This window comes from Cyclopterus lumpus, chromosome 14, assembly GCF_009769545.1.
Source record: "Cyclopterus lumpus isolate fCycLum1 chromosome 14, fCycLum1.pri, whole genome shotgun sequence".
NCBI classification, from domain to species: domain Eukaryota; kingdom Metazoa; phylum Chordata; class Actinopteri; order Perciformes; family Cyclopteridae; genus Cyclopterus; species Cyclopterus lumpus.
Window position 1 is genome coordinate 6,170,186 of NC_046979.1, and position 14,826 is coordinate 6,185,011.

A 14,826-nucleotide genomic window follows, 5' to 3' on the forward strand; every position below is an offset into this window, starting at 1 on the left:
AGGTTTTGGGAAAATGCTGCATCCTGAAAAGTTCAGTCAATATCGAAAAAAGATACACATGATCTAATCTCCCAAAATGATTCCAGATGACTTTAAACCTCGAAGTTAGTTTGATAGAGGATTCTCTCAGATTTTAGATTGGGGTTTATCTTAATTATCCGATTTTGTATCCGATTTGTATAATTCTGAAATAATATTTTTAGCGCATGTATCCTACAAGATCTGTTGCTGCTGCAATTATGGAAGATGTTTACTTTACTTTAAACACTTAGGTAGTGTATATGATTAGGGCTTTTATTGTGAAGGTAAGATTGAAAGTAGTGTGTCGGTTTGTTCCTTTTTATGTGCGGCGCAAACGCTCAGAAAACCACAAAATATCCACGTTGGAAAAATATATATTGACGTGACAATTAGTCAGAGCATTTGTACCATGTGTATTTAGCAGTTTGCTTTCGTGGAGTGTTTTACTGGTAAACGGGTACACGGTGAGCTTAAAGACACAAAGCCAAACATTGGGACAGGTGGTACATGTATAAAGCTCTCAAAGGTAGTGAGTGTTTAAAATGTGTATTCTCCATCAGGGCCTCATCTCGGGCTGCAGTGACTCACCTCTTGTTCATCCTTCAGTTTACTCAGAGTGTGTTTGTGACTTCTGCCCGTGTCCACTTTGTCAGATGGGATACATAATAGACCATTCACGATTTTTCTCTACGCGAGTGCAGACAAAACATTTACGTTATGCATGGCTAGATACCGATACGAGCGACTCAAACTATTTGTTTTTGGGCGCGCTGACCCTTGAACCACTTCGCTGCCAAGCAGAATGACCAAATATTAAAGAAATATGTAAAGAAACTGGCATATTTGCTTTTTTCCAGATTGAGCACTACAAATTCATAGACTTCACTATGACCCGTGCCACATTTCCTGCTGAAATCTGTATTCAGTAAACCAACAAACATGAATAAACAGCAAGCTTTGGGGGTTGATGGTTTTTGGATGTGGAGGGGAAGGTCGAGCTCCCCCCGGTGGGCTCGTGAGTGTCAGAGTTGTCGGCACCGCCGTGGCCCCGCTTTGGCCTCTTCTGGGACTTTTGAGAGGCAGAGGCTCTTGGTTCAATGGCCCAATGTGGAGCTGCTGCAAACCTTCCACCGTGGGCTTTAATTCTGTCTCCCATGAGCAGTGAGCCGTATCACGCAGTCACAACAGTTCACCTCACCTCACTTTAAATACCGGCTCCAGTGGGGGAAACCAGGTACAGAAAATAGAAAGTGTTTTGAGCATTTTATTTCTCCCTCCCTCCCCTTCATTAATCTCTCTCTGGCAGCCGAGACCAGGCAGACCATCCTTGGTTGTTTGTCCTCTTAGAGTGCTCTGCAGTATCAAAGTGAACTTCTGTCTGCCGGTATAATGGCATCATGCAAGTCAACCAACTGCAATAGATGGCTTTGAATACATACGGTGTGATGCAATGAGTTTTTTATAAAAGGCCAGTGTAGGATTCACAGGCTATGGAAAGAGTAAGAGTAGGATGCCAGGACGGTCAGAGCGGCTGGGCCACTTTTATGCATACCGTTACCGTACGACCGCTGTAGCGGACTCAATTCGGTATCTTTTGGTAAGTTGCAGACGCCCTACGTTGAGCAACTACGTTAACAACTAAAACGAGCAGCGGAGTCGTAAACCTCACAAGCCACAGAGAACCAGAGACACACTCCTGATACAGCGTAGGGAAGCACGGCTTATTTTCTCTCATTCATTCCATTTAGCTGACGCTTTTTTTTCCAAAAGCGACTTAAAATTATTTTACAATCATACACACCGTAGACAAAAATCAGGGTTAAGTGTCTTGCTCAAGGGCACATCGACTAGGGCGGGAATTGAACCGCCAATCCTCTGATTTGAAAGACAGACCTGCAAACCACAGTCACCCGTCAATTCATTAAAGCATTGTCCTCAATGACAATCTGTTATGACCATAACAACAAACATTTGTAGGCAAATTGAATACTCGTGTGCATTTCCATATATATATATATATATATATATATATTTTTTTTTTTTTACACCAATTGTGTTCCTGTTTCCCGGACTGACTCGTCCATCTTATAAGTCTTCCTTTCTCTCGGTATCTCCCACCAGAGACCACGACAATGCTTCACAAGAAGAAGAAGCCGCCGCAGTAAGAAAACAACTCAATATGACGTTGCTTCAGGCAAAAAGTTCCAGAGGTCTCAGCAGCAGTGTTTGATGGTTATAGATCCGCCCTGCCTCTTCATCTCTGAGGACGAGCTTCTTCTGATCCTCTCGGACAATCAATCGTCTTTTTTTTTTTTATTGGAATCCATACTTTGTTTTTTGGGTCACTTGTGCAATTTTTTTTTTGGGGGGGGGGGGGGGGGGGTATTTTGGTAAAGCTACATTAAGCCACCTGGGACTTTAAATCTGTTATACATCAATCTATTGTTTGTTTATCCATCACATTTCATCAAATTTTTTTTTTTTCGATGCCTCAAATTTCTGTTCCCATTCATCAAAAATGTGTTTTTCTTGAAAAGTATTTTTAAACAAAAAAGAAAGCTTGACAATGCTCGATGATTAAGTGATATTTTTTTCATCTGATTCTCATACAACATTTTTGGGTTCTCCCCTCCCTACAACAACTTTAAATCTGATTTAATATTTAGATTATTTTTTTTGATTGGCTTAAGGGCTGCATTCTGTACATAAGTTGTTCATCTCATCACTTAGTTGTCACGCTTGACAGCAGTGATTGCATTTTATTAAAACGTTACGATGTAATATAGGTGCCATGTTTTGTTATTAAAAGAAATCAGATTATGATCCCAAAAAAACTAAAATGGCCTACAATCACAAGGGGAACTACAGCCTCAACGTTTTGTGAATTCTAATCCAGTTGTTGATGGAGGGCAGATAAGTTCAGCCAATCAACAGGGAAGCTGACACTCGAGCGTTAACAGCACTGTAGTCGCACCATTATATCGGCTCCCTGGGCTCTCCAGGCCACTTTTCAGGCCGGTGAACAGGCCCGGATCACTGGAGTGGAAAGACCCGGAAAGGTGGGAGGGGGGGCAATCGATACATCACCCCCCCCCCCCCTTCTTTTCACATCATTAGCATACAAACTCTGCCATGTACATGAGGTGCGGCCACTTCCATCTGTCTCAATCGGAGAGCCTCCAGCTGACTCTGCTGTTGCAACGAGCCGAATACACACGATGGGATGCTGGAAGTGCAGCCGCGTGAGCTGCAGACTTCTGGAGACGGATGCGAGGAGCAACGCGCTCACAAACACCTCCACGACGAAAACGGCAGACATTTACTGTACGTGCACACAGGCACACCTGCAACAACATACACGGGTCAAAGATCAACTTTATTTATTGATCTTATATCAGACAAACGTATCATTACACGCCACGGGCCCTTCGCTACGACGGAAAACCTGCAGAAGGGGATAGTGATGGAATACGTTATCATTGTATTATTCATGTGTTTGTATTGTTGATGCATTGGTTTGCTTGGAAGTTTCAATTTCATAATTTTTTTTAAATAAAGCAGCAAAAACTGTTGTTTTGGGTAACACTATAGATGAGGATGAAGTGTTGTAAAAATACACAAATATGGAATAATAACTCAATGCATGTGCAATATTGCAAAGGTCAAATATGTTTCATAGAGCATTTTCGCAACATTTTGAATTCAGCGAGTCGGTTACATTAACACTGAAGACTTGTGTTGTATTTTGGGCACCGGCTGTATTTACACTGTGTTTGAAACCTAATAAAAGATATGGGAGGGCAACATGAGGGTGGCTGCTCCTGATTAAGACCAATTGGGAGCATTTCAAACCTTCATTATTTATTTATTTATGGGAATGCTATTAACTTTAAATGACTGTTCTGCCCTGGGCTCTCTTAGTTTCTGACCCTGACTATGAAGGCCACCAGCGGGCTTCCCATCTCACTGCTGTTGCTTAACCTTAGGCGCTACAACATAAATTAATAATTTCAAAGAAAAAATTGCGATTCATTCAATTAAAGAAAGTTTAAAATTCCATCTATTGAATTTTTGCATTAAATCGTTAATAAATACACACATGTACGTACAGTGAGTATTTGCCTCTTTTCCACAAAGCACCGTAAACATAAAAAAAACCCTCATGATTTACAGTCTATTTTGGTATGCATCAATATCACACCGAGCATGAACAGCATGAGCACATATGTATATTCCTTATAGCGTATGAGTCTGTGCCGACAGAATCGGAACACATTAACTGAATGTACAATGCACACGCCTGGACATATCCACATCTGGGTGGAGGTGCCCGTTGGTGTGTACTCCTGTGTGTGTGTGTGTGTGTGTGTGTGTGTGTGTGTGTGTGTGTGTGTGTGCTGCACTACTCAACGTTGCATCAACCGATGAGCTGTTGACCCTGATGCAGGCTTCTAAAAGAGCCATTTGTAGAGCAGCGAGCTCTCAAGTCGGACCCGACACACATTTTCATAATAGCTCAAAACACAAGTGGAGAGCACGAGCCAACGTGTGTGTGTGTGTGTGTGTGTGTGTGTGAACGTGTCCGTTTCTGTTCCAACAACATGAAGACGGTCTGAACATTTTAAACACCGGCGCTCTCATTTACACAATGTAAGTTTATGAATTGGAACCCTATTTAATGTACAGTACAATTAATATACAACCATTGTTTATAACAGGCTATTGTAGCAGTCTGTATGCTACACACTTGCTACAGTAGATTAATCATGGACACGCTGCAGTTTTAAACGATGAAAGAAAGCTCGACAACGAGAGCTAAATCCAACCGGTAAACGGTAGACTGGTTTCAGGGCACATTTTCCGGTGCATTGTGGGTTTGGGAACACTTGAAGTTGGTTTTAGGCGTCATGTTTTGCAGAGTTACTGCACCATGACATCCTGTGGCAGCTATGTTGATTCCCGAACCACGGGAGCTCCCTTTGCTCGACTAGAGGCGCCACGGTGAAGAAGCATCCCCAAGAGGAGCAGAGGCCAGTCTCTCTATTAGAGACACAAATCCATTTATGGATAACAAAGAACAACTAAAGAACTCCAACTCCCAGAGGAAACAAGACAACAAGAAGCTCGCAGTGTACAGCTTAAATCTTTACGTACTCATCATGTGATCATAGGTAAGCTGGACGGACATTTCCCTGCTCATGATTGCACACTACATGCTGCAGCTATGTACTTTAGGCCTCAGGAGCCCTTGGTGCTGGCAGACGCCTCCCGGCAGAGGGGCATGTGGGCGCCATGCACTACATTTCAAGTTGCGTGTGAGCGCACACAAAAGAAAAAAAATTGAAAAAAACATTGTCCAAAAAAATTCTGCATGCTTGCACAAAAATCACCTCCGCTGCTACATCTCCACGCTCAGGGGAAACAGAGTGTGAGTCATTGTGAAAATTGCATTCAATATTTAAAAAGCTCATGCATGCAAATTTGTGCATATATATATAGATATATATATCTATCTGAGATCGTTGTAACTGGTCAAACTTCTAGGTCAATGGCTTTTTATGGCATATCGCATCGTTCTGCAAACACCAAAAGCGCAATGTCCCTGATGTTCACTGCTTGTCCATATTAATTATGCACACTGTAAGGCCTCTGTAAATGCAGCTGGTGTACAGTAAATATTGCATCGCCTCCTCCAACTCGCTCAAACTCCTTCAGCTGCTGATCTCATGGACATGCACGGGTTTCTATCGGCTCATTAATATTGCCTCAGTGGGCTGGTTTCTGGATTCACCCTTTTTAATGTTGCACAGCCTTAAAATGAATTCGGCAGAAAACATCTCTGTTGACCGGTTTATTTGCACCAACTACGTGGCCGAGTTTGACTCCTGAGTTTGACTTCTATTTATTCATTTTTTTAATGAAAATTCACCGCACACATTAAAAGGAGACGGCAGAAAAAGCTGAGAGAATGTGAGCGATTTGAAAAAGAAATTACGCTTCACTACCCAAGAGGGAAATAAAGAAGAAGGCTTTCCAGACACGCCGAGCTGATACAGATTGTCACATCTGATGAAAAGGGGAGTGCATTTGTTCTGTGACATGGATGAGTGACGGACGCCACAAAAAACACTTAAACAAATCCGCAAATCTTGAGTTTATTCTGTTCTTTTTTTTCCCCTCTTCCTAAATGTGCCAGTCTTCATTCAGCGCCCGACAATGAGCGGGACAATGTGTCGGAAACCTGAGAAACGGCAGCGACCTTGTTCTGTTCTGAAACTGAATGGAAACCCATTGTGATGCAAAGAGGAGAGGACATTTTTTTTTTTTTAAAACACCTGAACCTGCCCGTGTCCCGTCAATCAAGGCGAGAAAGTCACCCGGGGGGGAGCAACAAGCTTCCCTTTCAAACTCGTCGACTTCCTTTCAAAAATAATGTTACTCCGTAATCTCCAGGCAGACACGTTTAAAAACATTCCAACAGAGTGCGGCGCTGTGTCACAACGTACGTCTGAGAAACCGCTCTGCGATTTATGTAGATCTCATATTAAAGCTCCACCGTGCAGCAGACCTCATGCATTATTCACAGCAGCGGCCACATGTGTGTGTTTGTATGTGCTTTATACCTCTGTGAGTGTGTGTGAGTGTGTGTGTGTGTGTGTGTGTGTGCAGAACTCTGTAGCATCTGTATCTGACTCATCACGGGCACAGAGGGTTACTAAGCAGAGAGACAGACATGCACAGTGAGACAAAGACGGAGATGGAGAGTGGGATCATCACGGCCATCTTTATTATCGTTCACATACCGGACCTAATAATCCATGCTACTTTTATTGGAGCAAATGCTTATTTTGCTCTTTCATTTGCTCATTAATTGACTGATTAAACTGACGGTATCCCCAGTTCATAAAACCACAAACATCTGGGGCCATTTCCAACCCAGAAAAGGGATATTTCCAAATCAAAAGCACACGTGGTTTTAAAGAAAGAACTGAGAGTGGCGTTTTGGGGTCAGTCATTGGGTATGACTATTTGCACGTATATAACTATTCTTAACTTAATTTGGATTAATAACTTTTTTTTTAAATTTTAAGTTGACAGCAGCATTCTATTTCCCTGTTCATGTTTTTATTCGTCCCCTTTGCTCGAGTTCATTTGTAATACCAACGCTGTGTATTATTGATGTCGGCTGATACCAAGGCAATTGTGTGCATGCATATTTCTTTCTTTGTGAATGCAAAGGAGACGTTTCATGCATCTGGCCCCTGGTGTCAGCACGTCTTCAGTGTCAAACAGGAAATGAAATTGTTTGATACATTTGATCTGTTGCGATAACAATATGAGGGGGCGAGTGCAACAGAACACTAAAAGGTCATCAGCATAGAATAGAAAGAACAAGACATTGCTGCTTAGCAACAATAACTAAGCATTAAGAAGGGAGAAAGACTATATAAATAAACACCTGGTCCAGAGTTAAAATAGTTTGTGTGTCAGCTGCTGTTTTGTTGAGCAGCAGCAGGAGCGCGGTGCAGCTCAGCGGAGAGGAGCCGGGTGAACGCTTCGGAGTCAAAGTTTTAACCTTCCGTTTTGGTTCACTTCAGACTAAATGCACCCCCAGACGGGGAGAACACAAGGTGTTTTTTTGTGTGTGTTTTTTTTTTTTTTTTACAAGACAGAGATGAACAGTGAAGGAAGAAGGAGTACAAGCTGGAAACAATGCAGATTGTGAGTCAGCAAGTCAATGACGATATTGAGTTCAAGGTTGATCAATGAAGGGATGCAGAGTGTGAAGCCGGTTCCTCTCCTTGACAACACTGTAGTGTGTCGGTCTGGTTCTCATGTCACACATGATTTTTTTTCAGGCTGATGCCCAACCGCCCACAAATTCACAGTTCACACATCGATAACTTAAGGAAAGTGCACTCAGTGCAGATCTCCGTCTGCAACGATCACTGCTGTGATATTTGACTGAATGAGGACTTCGGGAATCAGGAATGCGTCTCTTTCCTTCGAGTCTATTTTTTACACATTATGTGGTCTCCAAATGCGATTACAAACTGAAGCAGTTGTTTATCACTTGCGGCCATTCGGCTAAGAGGAGTGCGTCAGCAGTCAATGATGATAAAATGTGTTTTTCAGAGACTGTGAATTACCGCAACTACAAGAGGTCCTTGAGCATACATTCATGAAGGAGCACAAATGGACCCAGTGGTATGCCAGATTAGCCGTGGACAGACAAATAGGCTGACACACACACACACACACACTCACCCGAACAGATTCTCCCCAAGGTTTATGCCTGGCAGACATGATTACATTTCTTAAAGATATCTTTTTGAACGATCACAATTTGAGTATCATCATTCATAGTCCAGGGGACTTAAGACCAATCACAGCTGCAGATGCATAAAGAAATTACTAACATGAACACAGTATACTGGCTCAAAGGAAATATGTATATTATTGATTTGCATAACGACCACAAACACGGGCTGTAAAACACACAATTTATTCAAACTCAAAAATCAAGCGGCGATGTATGCATGCAATCGTCATAAAGTCGCAGAATAAGCAGTAGGGGGGGTGGATATGGATATATATATATATATATATATATATATATATATATATATATATATATATATACACATACACTCAGCTGGGTTATCACTAGCGGCAACTACCTGGCCGAGGGTTGGTTAAGAATAGCGAGTGAGGAGTCAGCAGGCTTTATAAAAGGGGCAATAAAACGGTGTTTTGAGAAAATGTGATTCACTGCAACCACGAGAGGTTCTTGAGCAATCAGCCAGAACCGGCCGCCCCAAAATGAGCTGTTTGCTGCAGCAGAATGCGAGATTAGCCGCGGAGAAACACAGAGATGCACATTCACCCGCTCACTCACGATCCCATCATCCTCTTGGCAGATAGAGGAGACATCAGTGCAGACACACACACACACACACGCACACGTTAAGATCCCATGGCAAATACCAAACAAAAAGGTGACTTACTATGGTGAAGTTCATGACCTTGAGGATCCAGATAGTTAGTGCCAGGTTGATCAGGATCAGGATCATCAGCAGCAGGACGAAGAAGTAAAGGCAGCGTTTCCTCCAGCCATATATTCCCACTTTGTACACTTGTGGCTTCTCTGAACTCTGGACATTGTTCCTATGAGTGCACTGTTCTTGGGTCATCTGAGAGGAGACACCGAGAGAGAAGAGGAAGAAAGAGGAAGAAAATGATTATGGCGAAGGAAACGCAGTCAGTCAGACTCTGTTAGTGTCTTTCTGGCATTTTGCAACCTGCTTTGCACTGACTGTGTTATTTAATTACACTGTTCTCATTTGGGGAGTGTGGGAATCAACACGGATTATTGTTTCGTTTGAGGTCTTGGAGAGAATTTGTAAAAAGTTGCGTTATTTGTTTGTTGGCAACAAGCTGTAAACACAACATTGACTCGTTGTCATTTTTTTTTTAAATCTGATGGCAAAAGTCCCCACAGCCCCCTAAAAATGGGGGCTTTGCTCATGGTAACCAGTTATAACCAGTGAAATAATCCCAACATAATATAAAGATGTTTCGCATCAGATTAAACGGCAAAGCATGAGCTGCAATAATTAGTAAGCCGTTTTCAAATGTTCCAAAAACAACACTTAAATAATAACACAAGTATCATATTCATAATTCGCCTTAAGTCAGCTCACTTGCCAGTTTTCCGGACCTAGCGACCTCGTAGCTACGTCCTAGCAGAACAAGCTAGGCAACAAAAAGCAAGAGCATTTGACACAGATTCCACACAGATTTTTTTAAAAGATCCAGTAGACACGAAGCAACAATATTAATCTTTTAGAGTTATGGTGAATTTAAGTGAGACATTCTTCCTTTAGATTCTATTTGGTCTCCTTCGCTGCTAAATGTCCCACTTCGTTAGCTAATGCTTTCTCTTGTTTGGCTGTTATGTATTCAGCTATTATTAAAGCCATTTGGCCTCCATGGAGGAGCCCCCCTCCCCCGCCCCCGATTGCTTGGAGATTTGTTATGCGGCTGAGGAAATGCCCTTATGATAAGAGATGGGCTACATCTGAACATTTGTACAAATAACATGACGTAAACATTCCCCTCACATACTGCACTCCAATATTGACCAGCCACTCAGTTCGGGCACGATAAAAGACAGTTCAGTTAGCCATCAAATTGATTAATTGCCTCATAAGTGGTCTATAACTCCATTATACCCCCTCCGCCCCATTGATGTGCTGATAGTGCTGATTAATGATGATTCTGATTGTCTGTCTGTGAAGACGAGGAGGCATTGTTCACTTCAAGCGCCATAATAATGGCCTAATAACTCTGTGGACAAATAAAATGTACTGTCCACCGTGCTTGGGAGTGCGTGCCTCAGACCACCAAAGCCAATTGTTTTTGACAACCGCACACATTACTCGCTAACTGAAACAAATGGCACAAGACAGGGGCCCGGTGAGGAAGTGCTGAAAGCTTCAGAGGAGACTCCAAAGCACCAGTTAGCCACAAAGAAAAACAACAACAAAAAAACACTGGAAAATCTTATTGTCTATGGTCGAATTTTAGTTTTTGTTTGACGGGAGATGCAGAGAGATGAATCATTTCTCTGTGATGTCTAGGCTGACAGAATCAGTACTGTGAGAGTTAACAAAGCTGAAGCATGAATTTATCCTAAAAAGAAACTAGAATTAGCGCCTCATAGTCGTATGCCTTCGCCAGCCAGTCAAGTTGCCGTTTACACCCAAGTCTGTCCAAAATGTCTCCACTTAATCATTTTATTGCATTAGAAATGTGTGTGAAATTGTCATAATTACCATATTAATTCTTTAGCTATGTCCCGGAAACGTTCTTCTTATCCCAATACAGCCTTAACCTCTGACGAGCAAAGTTCTAAATAGTTTCTTGGGTCAAAGGCGTTCCTGAGATATTGCGGTCACACAAATGGGACGCATGTACAACCAACGGATAGCCAAAAATATACATTACAGCCGGAAACACGAAAGTCTAAAAGGGACTTTGTGAGAGCCTCATCAGTTTTATCCAGAATTTTTCAGTTTCTAATGAGGATCTCATTCTTAATCACGCCTTTCAAAGCTCTGATATGCCCAGCTTCCCAACAGCCATCGGAAAGCTCAATAGCATGCCTACTTTCTATCATCTATATTGATCAGTTAATCCCTATTAGAGCGAGGGAGAGAGAATATCACATGAAGAGTCTTGACAACGGCAGTCAACTACTAAAAGTTGACATTTTGACGTGAAGGTTGTGCTTTAGGAAAGCTAATAGTGGACCATGCATGTGTAAACTCAATTTCATATGGTCAATATCTGTGGTAATCAACTCCAACTGAATCCAAGTGAGAGAAAAAAAGCATGTCCCCCCTATTTACCTAATTCTGAATTAAGATCAATACGTTGTTTCATTATCATTCATGCCCCAGAATTATCTCGGCTCTCGCAGTTAAACAGCAGCACCTGATCCTTCAGGTTGTGTGTTGTGGGTTTAGACTCCAAATACAAACGTGAATGGTACACAAACAGCCGTGCGAGCCAAAAGTAACCAAGGCTGTTTGATTAGCTCTTTGGCAAAATCCTCATAAAGAGCCGCGGCCTGTGAGTGGGGATTAATACCGGCAGCTGATCCTGCATCGCATTTTCTTTTGTTTTCCATCCGCAAGCACCTGCTACAACACAGACCTTCAAACCACTGGATCCTGGTCAAATCACCCGTTTGAACAGGATCCAGTTCAGCTGACAGGGCGACTTTGACATTTGTTTACAGTAAAAAAGTTTAATAATGGAAAAACCACACCCAAGATTGTTTTTTTGGATATCTTTTGATATTTGTTTTTCAGGTTTGGCTTGACATGCTCAGATAACTGACCCTGAAATGAATATGGAACTAAAACTTCACATTCATGTCAGTAACATTTGGTAAGCAGATGGAGCAGCGAGAAGATTGAATAAAGTGTTGGAGAACAGTGCTGAATAGATCCCCACAATTAAAAAGAAAAGTGAAGATATATATAAATCCTCAAATTGGTAGTATTTAGTAATTCTAAAAACATATTTTTTGACACAGCCTTGGGAAGGTACAGATGAATATTAAAGATGTGCTTCTGTTTACTACAGTTCTTGCATATTTTATGTGGCAAACAATTTTGGATGACAGAAGTCAAAAAATAAATGCAAATGGTAACACAGGTTCATATTTAGAAAACCTATTACTGTGTAATTGAACGTGAAATGTATCATTTTTAATAGATTTAAAGTGGTATGCGAAACGCTCAACAAATCTGTTTCACAAAATGTAAATAAAGTAAACTGAAAAATGTCCTTGACGAAAGGAAATGGGGCAAAAAACAACAACAACAACCGAATGCTGCAGAAGCTGCCAAACATCTCCAGGTGTTGTGGAGACGACAGCATCAGCGGCTTGGCAGGAAGGCAACACTCACAGTGACACCAACAAAAGTCAGATGGAAGTGTGTGTGTGTGTGTGTGTGTGTGTGTGTGTGGGTGGGTGGGTGTGTGCTCAAGCACCCGTGTGTAAATGTGTCACTTCTCAGGTAAGCCTTTATATGATCCACACAAAGTGGTAATAATTTAGTGGTACTTTTCGACACATCCCTTTGTGTTCAGAGTACAGTGGCTTTAGCTGTATGGCATCTATACCCTGTCGGAGAGTTAGTTGTGCGCGCTTCCTCAATATGTCGTACGCCTCCGAGATGCAGTGAAATCCACGAGAGATAAATGCAGTGGAGTAAGGTCAACAGCAGACACTGAACAACCACAACCGTGGTGGATAGTTTAAAAAAGAAAAGCTATGCTGGCGGCGTTGCCATGTTCATAGACCCTTTTGCAGTCAACGCGATTATTACGTCACAGTGTTAGCTGGAGGCCAAACAAAGGAATGACTGGAGGCAAACAAGAATTACCTCACAATAATGATGTAAATTCACATTCAAATGACATCTTGCTTTGTTCTTCGGTGTTAAAAATCAATGTTGCATGCATAAGGGATGACGAACTGCGATTTGAGGCTGTAGCGAGCTACAATATTGGGAAAGCGTTTCAGCGACGGAGACAAAATGTCGCTAATAGATCAGCCCTTCTGCAAATCTTAAGCCGTCACGGCTGCTGCACCACAGCAGGCTAAATTATTAGAAACCGTCGCAATGTTTGTTCCTTCACTGTGACAAGAGTGTGTGTGTATGAAGCATTAAGCTATTTAAATTAAATACGCTAGCAGGTTAGCTAGCTAGCTTTCTATTTCAACCATGCTTTTATGCTACTTGGGCTTTAGAAATGAACGCCTCACTGTGGGTCTAAAAGATCCCTCGAACTATCTGTCTACAAACGTATATTTAGTTTAAATCATAGAAGCGTCCGTCCTCGACAGCAGCTTAACCAACCATCCATCCATCCATCCATTTTCAATACCGCTTATCCTCATTAGGGTCGCGGGGGCGCTGGAGCCTATCCCAGCTGACATAGGCAGGGCACACCCTGGACAGGCCGCCAGTCCATCGAGGGCACATGTAGGGACATACAACCATTCACTCTCACATTCACACCTCCAAACAAATCAATGGTAGTTTTCAAAATTGTATATATGTATTCGTGGTATGATTGGTTTCTTATTTCTACACATATGCCGTATTACACTGTAGATCTACCTTCTCTCACTAAGTGCATCATACATGAAATAAATGCACTGCTGTGCTTTCTACAGACAACCTCGCAACACACAAAGAGTACTAATAGCTTTCTATTAAGCTCTTAAGCTAAAAACTAACTGAGAAAAGAAAATGGTGCTTGGTTACAAGCTAAGCAATGGCCACTCTCATAAGAGGGGAGGTGTGTGTTAAGAAAGCGGAGTTGAAAAGCCAGGGAGGAAGAAAATAAATGGGGAATTGGAGGCAAATCAAATCATCGGTCTTTTGACTCGTTTCCCCTCCACTGCGCCGTCCAATGGTGCCTCTTGTTCAGCCAACTACTCATTCAGAAAGCCTGAAGAAAGCCCAATGGTCCAAAAACAAAGTCTGTCTCTGATTAGAGGGCGAAATGAGATTTTACAAAATGTTATTGGTTAATTCTGCAGCCAAATAGCCCGGCAGCTCCCCATTAGGACTTGTATAGACAACATGTGGATCAGTACCAGGACCCGACGGCTGCTGCCAACGGATACGCCGTTACTGCTACTCACAAGCCTCCGAAATGTATCAAGATACAAAATGTCCGACAGCCAGAGGAAGTTTATTGGCCGTTGCAATATGTGGAGAAATGGGATCGTGTGACTAGAAAGTTACTAAAGATTTCACTGACTGTAGGTTTAGGGTGAAGACAGAGGAGCTAACGCATGGAAGCTCTTCTATTAATGGTTTTAGGGTTTATTTGGCTGTACTGCGATAATAAGCATGTTTGTCGCCTTTAAAACATGACTGTCTCTTTTCACTAAGTGTGTTTTTTGGAAATGTTTCTTCGTTTGCTGTTTTTAGATGTGTTGTTTTTCTCCTTGTATTGTGCACCCGCCTCAGCCATTAACCAGGACTGGAGAGATCCAGTTGTTACTGTCCTGAATTGCTCCCCACCACTCCTCCATTTCCATTAACCGTCTTGTTCCTTCGTCTAAAGAGCCCCTAGAGCAATTGATTTTTTTTTTGTATTGTATGTTTTTCTTTTCTTTTTTCACTTTTATTACCGCTCAACAACCACAACAACAACAGAGGGTATCACTGAAGCAGTGCAGGCCAGTGGAGGCAAAGAGCAGAAGGAATC

General features: G+C 42.1%; 1 protein-coding gene across 1 annotated transcript in view; it reads right to left on the bottom strand.

Annotated features, from left to right (window-relative positions):
• Positions 1-14,826, bottom strand: part of sgcd (sarcoglycan, delta (dystrophin-associated glycoprotein)) — a 106,292-nt gene that overhangs the window by 74,864 nt on the left and 16,602 nt on the right. Inside the window, exon 2 of the mRNA XM_034550421.1 lies at positions 9,030-9,215. Within this exon, the coding sequence (XP_034406312.1) occupies positions 9,030-9,215 (186 nt within the window). The remainder of the gene's footprint in view (positions 1-9,029; positions 9,216-14,826) is intronic.